At 38.8% G+C, this 7,500-nt stretch overlaps 1 protein-coding gene across 1 annotated transcript in view; it reads right to left on the bottom strand.

Moving 5' to 3' along the window:
- The window catches only part of LOC137995036 (protocadherin Fat 4-like), a 50,459-nt gene that overhangs the window by 24,573 nt on the left and 18,386 nt on the right, over positions 1-7,500 (bottom strand). Inside the window, 7 exon segments of the mRNA XM_068840606.1 lie at positions 787-916; positions 2,385-2,587; positions 2,969-3,127; positions 3,251-3,379; positions 4,549-4,716; positions 5,632-5,738; positions 6,173-6,248. Coding sequence (XP_068696707.1) covers positions 787-916; positions 2,385-2,587; positions 2,969-3,127; positions 3,251-3,379; positions 4,549-4,716; positions 5,632-5,738; positions 6,173-6,248 — 972 coding nt within the window.

Below are 7,500 nucleotides of genomic sequence, written 5' to 3'. Positions count from 1 at the left end.
TTGCTGGAGAGATTTTCATAGTTCAATGTCGGCGAAATGTACCGAATGAGCCAGAAGTGAAGAAAGCTTATTAATCAAAGAAAGTTTCGTCAACAAGGAAACAACATAAGAAAGCTGATGCCTTTGAAAAATACAATTTTGGATTGAACTCCTTGATAGAAACGCTAAATACGCGCAAATTTCTTATTCAAAGGACCCCTTCTCCCCCCACCCCCTTCAAAAAATAAAGAAAGGAAAAGAAAAACTTGGTCTGTCTCGTATGTTCCTTAAAGGTGTTTTTGGGAGACTAGAGATACGAATGTGGTTTTGACAAAAGCCACACTGAGGTTCACACGACAGAGAGACTTCGGGTGGCTCGGAAAACGTACGTGTGTGAAAACAGTTAGGTACATTGCAAATATTATGACTTTCCACTCTCTCATGATTTCACCCAGGTTTTCGGGCTATATTGATGAATTTCAACGTACTGCCGGAGCCAAATAGGTTATCCAGGAATTCCATCAGTTAGAAGGAGTTTTTAAAAAGTAAGTAAACTTGTGTCTTTGACGTTATCCGATCAGGGCGCTTTCCTTTTGTCAGAACTGGCCGGCCAGATCCATTAGTTGGCAAAGAAAACGCAACAATTTGAAGGAACACTTGGACGATAATCCCTTACATTCTTCTAGTGGAGTGTATATCATTCTCGAAGTGTGTTAATTTGAAGGTGTTGTAGAGTTAGTCCTTCCAAATGCCCGGTCTGGTCGGTCAGTTCTGTCAAATGGAAAGCATCCTAAGGAATGACATTACCTTGACTGTTAACACAGTTCCGTTCACGTCCGTGGCTTCTGAAACCATAACAGCGATGGACTGTTTCTCAAACTTAGGAACATTGTCATTGATATCCTGTACGAGGATCGTCACAGGAACAGTACTCGACCTAACCAACAAAAAATGAAAGGGTGATCTTAAAATAATTGTTCGAAGAAAGTGCTTCCTATGTAATTACATCTGCGAATTGTAAAACTTTCAAGTCTTCTCGGATAACGACTATAAACCCCTGACACTTGTGAATGCTGGCAACTCAGGTAAGTTTAAGCAAGCGGGATAGTACACCTTCTCATACGAACAAAACAAGGTTTTATGTTTTGAAGTTTATTGGCATCAGCCAATATAGCGGTAAAAGAGGCATGCCCGCCTACCTGGGCCAGGTATTGGGCTAGCTCGCTTCAAAGCAACAATCTCTCGCTAAAGAGAGAAGGGATCCTCACACTCACCTGCACAATTTAAGCAATTGTCTTTTCAGTACAGATACCTTAAAAATTCAGGGCCCGGTTGTTCGAAAGCCGATTAACTTAATCCAGGATTAACGTAAACTTTGGTTTGCCTTTTTAACTTTTGGGTGAAAGCTTCTTTTGGTTATTTTTTGGTTTTCAAGCTTGACTTCGTCTAATGTAAAATTTTGCCAAATATCAGCGTTGTGCAACATTTGGGAGTGGAGAAACTCTTTGGTTAATTTTTAATCTGGGATTAGCGTTAATCGGCTTTCGAAGAACCGGGCCCAGGAGGTTTCAACGAGATTCGAACCCATGACCTCTCCGATGCTGACGCAACGCTCCACCAAGTCAGCTATGAAGCTACTCTGTTGAAGCCACCTGAAATTTCCAGGGGTCGACAAGAGATAATTGCTTGAATTGTCAGGATAGAGCGGTTTGCAATTGAGTAGAGTGGTTTTCATTTGAGTGTCGAAAGTAATTAGCGCATTGCTTTGGTTTTGCATTACTTCAACCAGTGATTGCTTCAAAGTTCTCGCGCCATTTTTTCAACCAATCAGAAGTGAAACCAAACCCAATCGTGGCTCACGCCTGCACATTTTCCCTCGCTTTATGTCGGCTTCGTGTACTTACTTCGAGTTTTGATTGGTTTACTGGATTGTCTCCATCCTTTTTGATTGGCCAAAGTAATTACTTTGGTTTTGGTTTTACGACACTCGAGTGTAACTCGCTCTATCGAAAGTAATTAGTGAATTACTTTGGTTTTGCATTACTTCACTCAGTGATTGTTTCAAAGTTCGCGCGCCACTTTTTCAACCAATCAGGAGTGAAACAAAACCAATTGCTACTCGCGCGTGCACATTTTCCCGCGCTTTGTGTCGGCTGCGTCTAATTACTTCGAGTTTTGATTGGTTTATTGGATTGTCTCCCTCCTTTTTAATTGGCCAAAGTAATTACTTTGCTTTTGGTTTTACGGCACTTAATTGAAACTCGCTCTAAGGGCAAGAATCACTTCTATCTTTTCCCTATAGCCCTCACTTCAAATATGCACTTCTTTATTTTAATCTTTCGCTAGTTTTCATATAATTTTACAAAAGAGCTGCACACTGAAAAATGCTTCAAAACGGCACCAACCTTGTTTCTTCTTTCGTGGCACTGTCCTCTGCTTTAACTGTTAAAAAGTATTCACTGGTTTTTTCACGGTCAAGCTGATGTGCAGTAGTTATTGATCCATTATTGGGATTAATATGGAAACTCTGATGGTGGCCCGTAGCATCGGGGACAAAACTGTACTTAACAGCACCATTTGAAGAAGAGTCGTTGTCATGCGCAATTACCTAGAAGGAAAAGACAATCAACGATGACGCCTCCCTCGAGCCTCTACTTAAATAGAACTCAACGGGCTGTCTCCGAGTTCATGTCTGCCTCATCTTCAAAGCGAGTCTAAGTGCGAAGTTTTTGTGATGGTAATTAGTTCTACTCAACATATGAATGAAAACTAATTTTCATTAGAAAACAGAGCAAGGATAGTTTGACGTTTGCCGTCTCCAAGAAACAAAGCAAAACCAACGGACACTTGACCCACGACTAAATTGGTATTAGTATCACCCAACTAGTGAACTAATGCAAATCCTGCATTTTAATTGGCTACTCTTTTAGAGGACTACTAGTAATAGTCCTCGAGTGGCAAAAAGCGAGAGAGGGAAATAAGACATTACCTGCACCACTTGTTTTCCACTGGGCAGTTCTTCCTGTATTGTTACATTGTATAGATGTTGAGAAAAGCGAGGACTGTTGTCATTTCTGTCCTCTGCTTTGACCATGACTGTAACATTGTTGCTGTACTTATCAACACTTTGAGTTTCTTTGGCAATAACCTAAAATAAGCTCTTTATTAGAGATGAAATAACTCACATAAGAAAGAAAATTACTGAAAAACAAACAGGCAAAACAAAGTCTTTGTTAATGCCATTCAGAGAACAACAGAAATTAGGCCTCACCACAATGCTGTAATTTTCTTGTTTTTCACGATCTATCAAACCGTTCACGGTTATTACACCAGCTACGGGATCGATCACAAAGTGGTCTCCCTCTCCCAGGAGAGAAAAGGCAAAGGTGGAATTATTTCCCTGAGGAAAAGAAGAGACAACAAAAACCACAAAATTAATAGAGGAGGAGTAGTAGTAGTAGTAGTAGTAGTAGTAGTAGTAGTTTATTTACTCACTGCACATCACTCTCATGAGTTAAGGAGGACTACTAACTACTACTACTAACTACTACTACTACTACTACTACTACTACTACTACCACTACCACTACCACTACCACTACCACTACCACTACCACTACCACTACCACTACCACTACCACTACCACTACCACTACCACTACCACTACCACTACCACTACCACTACCACTACCACTACCACTACCACTACCACAACCACTACTTTTAGCATGTAGAACAATGACAAAAATCAGATTCCCTGATTTAAAGGTAGCTTGGCTCTAATCCTACATGTATACAATGCCAACGTTTTCCTAAATCAACATTCTACCAAATCGCCCAGACTGGAGATTTTTATATCTGACATGTACTTCAACATTATTAAAATGGTGAGTAAATATTTCATAGTAATGTACTCACTGTCTAGTTATGTCAATATGTTATTGTTCATGCATTCACAGCCTTCTCATTTTTTAACTTGAACCCTTTTATTGTGATTTATTTTTAAAATTATTTTTTTCTTTTCCTGCCCTGAGAAGCTACAGATTGTAGACTATTTTAAAGGCAAGGGTTAATAGCTATTTATAAATTTCAAGTGTTATCTTTCGGGAGCTTGAACTCATTCCCTTGAAAAGACAATCATTTTAGCTGGACACATGCCAAGCGATACAAATGTACAATGATCATTTTTTTGAAGGAATTTTAAGTTACAACAAACTGGGTGTCTTGCTCTGTTGAGGATGGGGCTATCATGCACGAGGCTGCAAGGTCAAACCCTCACTTGACTAATCTACTGGATAGTGGACTAATTAGATTTAGTGTACAATGGATAGAGTTATCTACCATCCTTTTAAACAACTGAGGCAACTCTCTTCGTCTTTTTTACTGTCTCCCGATATCAATCCTGATTTCTGTTCTCTGACACCTAACCAACCTGACCCCCCACCCCCCTCCAAACTAATGATCCACTAGGCAAGCAAGATTGCTCCCCCCCCCCCTCCCCCTCCAAAATTGTGATCTACTTTGACAAGCAAGATCAAGAGAAACATAGGAGGACCTCTGTTACTCACTTGATCAGCATCAGTAGCTTTCACTTGGCCAACAAAGGCACCAGGCACAGAGTTCTCAGCAATGGCAAACAAGTACGTCTGATTGCTAAACACTGGTGAGTTGTCATTGACGTCACTGATGCTGATTGTGACTGTTGCATGATCAGGAAAGTGAAATGTTGAACGAGCCTGAAAATTAAAACAAGACAACTTTCATTACCGGGGTTTTGCCAATCTATGTTGACATCCTCTCTCTGTTTGATGGCTAAGAAGCACGACGTGTCCTCATATAAAGAGTTATTTTCAAGAGAAGAAAACCATTGGTTCATGAAGCCTATGTTGTGTTGGCTGGAGCTACAGGATGACAGACATAACAGCTCTGTGAAGGCCCTTAGTGCCACAATTAAGCCATGAGGAGGACAGGTCACGTGTAATAGTTACCATAACAGGTACAGGATAGACACGAATTTTGAAATTTGAAAAAAGTTTCCAGCTTTTTCCAATTTGGACAAAGTCTTTTCAGGGTATATTTTCAACCCATGATAAATTTCATGATACACGTTGCTCATTCTCTTTAAATTCATGTCCCACAATAACCTTATCTTCTCCTTGGGTTGTTAGTAATGCTATGCAATTGCACATATGTGAGTTTAGGTATTATGTTTTTAGTTTTGAAGTTTAACCCAGTTTCAAACACACAATAGTAAAACTATCCATTTTATTTAGACCCCCACAGCAAAGACAGATGCTCTCAAGATGAAGTCTATTGAAATGAAATGCAACTTATCATGATCATCAGTAAAAATACAGAAAGAAAGTTTGTTAACTACACCAGTCCCAATGATGAGTAAAATCATCTTGTCTTTGAGAGAGGAGAATCTCTTAGCGTCACCCTTACAAGGAAATGGGTTAAGGACAAAGTTTTTAAGTGGACATCTTTAACCGAATCCCATTGACTAGAAACATCGTCTGGTTTTAGAGCACAAATAATCAACAAGTGCCACTCTTAGGAGGCAATGGGCTAAAGTTGGTTAGTTAGGGTTAGGGTATTACCACAGATAAAAACAATAATCAAGGCATGACGTAAATGGGAAGTGCTTTTACCAATACTTGCAATCTGTATTCCTGCCTTGATTCCCTGTCCAGTGTGCCATTTAAGGATATGACTCCAGTGGAAGCATTGATTACAAACAAAGTTTGTTTCGTGCTCACTGAAATAGATGTTTCCAGTGTGAGTAAAAAGGCAAGGTGAAAATTTCATTAAACCCAAAATAGCATGGCTTGTAGTGACAATTAACAGGAAAAATAAACACTACTAACAAATGAATGATGTAATGTACAACATACATTCAATCATGTATGCAAAATTATCATAAGCACAGTCAAGTGCATAAGGTCATTGTAAAAGAATACAAGGAAAGTAGGTGTGAGAGCAGGGATGGCAAAGCACTTGCCTCCCATCACAAATAGAAGAGCCTGGGCAACCTGTGGTATGACCACAATTCTTGTATTAAAAGGAGATACTTGTAGTAACTATACTGAACATCAGCGTATGGGGTGGAATGGGGGGGGGGGGGGGGGGTAGTTCTGATGCTCTACCATGGACTGCTATAGAAATTACAACACTTGTGAATAGAATGCTTACAATCAAGAATCTCATATGTAACTGGAGCACTAAGTTGGTCTTGATCAGATGCAGACACTTGAACAATGGAAGTCACCTTTGTGAAAAGAACAAAACATAATTAACTCCTGATAATGGGGAGTTTATTGGATGCCACTGTACAGAAGGAGGAGAAAATAGAAGACCCCTTCTAGAACACAGGCAGGGCTAAAGACACAAAAGTTAACACCATTTTAAATTGGTGACCAGTATTCTGGAATTATTCACAGAATTATTGTCAATGTTCTCTTCAAAACATGAAGACTACATGTCTGGCAAAATGAGCAGGATGAAAGCTTGGTGCTAGTGTCATCAACTGTCCATGCCTAATCAAACTAATATCATCTACATTTCCTTTTGCATTTTGAATTCTTACTTCTCGCCATCTGCTTTGAAATTAAAAATTAACTAATGTGTGGCATTAATCATTTCCACATTATTATAATTAAACTATCTTTGATTGGGGAATATACTACTTGAAATGTGTTACAAATACTAGATATACATGTACAACGTTAGATATTTCCAACTCTATATTAAAAAAAATTAACCATTTTTACTGTACAACGCATCAATAAAATTAATATATTTTCCTTCCCCTTTGAAAGTTATCAACAGCCTTACAGCTAAAAATGTTTTCAGCAGATGCATACATGTATCTGTGTCAAGACGATTCTCTATTAACAGACAGCACAAGTGACCTAGTATAATTATTCATGACTGTATTCTTTTGGATTTTTTAACTTGCTATTTTTGTATAAATTGTATTGTGGGGAATCTTGTCAATAGTTTGGCCCATGTATTCCCAAATACTCTGAAGACTCACAGTTTAAAACCGTCACGGAATGAATTATATTTAAAAAAACTATCACGTCAATTGCAATGCCCTTTCCTCAGACTCTCACAAAATGACTTTATAATATATGAACAACATTTTACAACATTTTTTTTCCTAGCTTGTTCCATGCATGGATCATTGAATCACATCCGAAGAAAATTTTTAGAAAACAAAAAATCGCTCCTGTCTGATGTTCTCAAAATGCAATGTACATGTACATCAGGGGCACCCAACGTCAATTTTCGGAAGACGATTTGCGATTTAGAATTTTCCGAACAATTGCTGTAACATTTCTTGCTTGCCTGCCTCCCCTAGGATTTTCAAACATCTGAAAAATGGTATCATTGCCCATTTTTAAGGGATTTTTAGCCTAAAAATGTCACCTAGAATTTTCGGGAGCCTTTTTTCGGGCAAAAATTTTCAAAAAGGTAACTTTTCATCCCTATAGTTTTCAGATCACTAGACTTTCAGC

Source organism: Montipora foliosa, chromosome 1 (genome assembly GCF_036669935.1).
Source record: "Montipora foliosa isolate CH-2021 chromosome 1, ASM3666993v2, whole genome shotgun sequence".
Lineage (NCBI taxonomy): Eukaryota > Metazoa > Cnidaria > Anthozoa > Scleractinia > Acroporidae > Montipora > Montipora foliosa.
The sequence above is the reverse complement of the archived record's forward strand: the minus strand, read 5'-3'. Positions and strand labels throughout refer to the sequence as shown.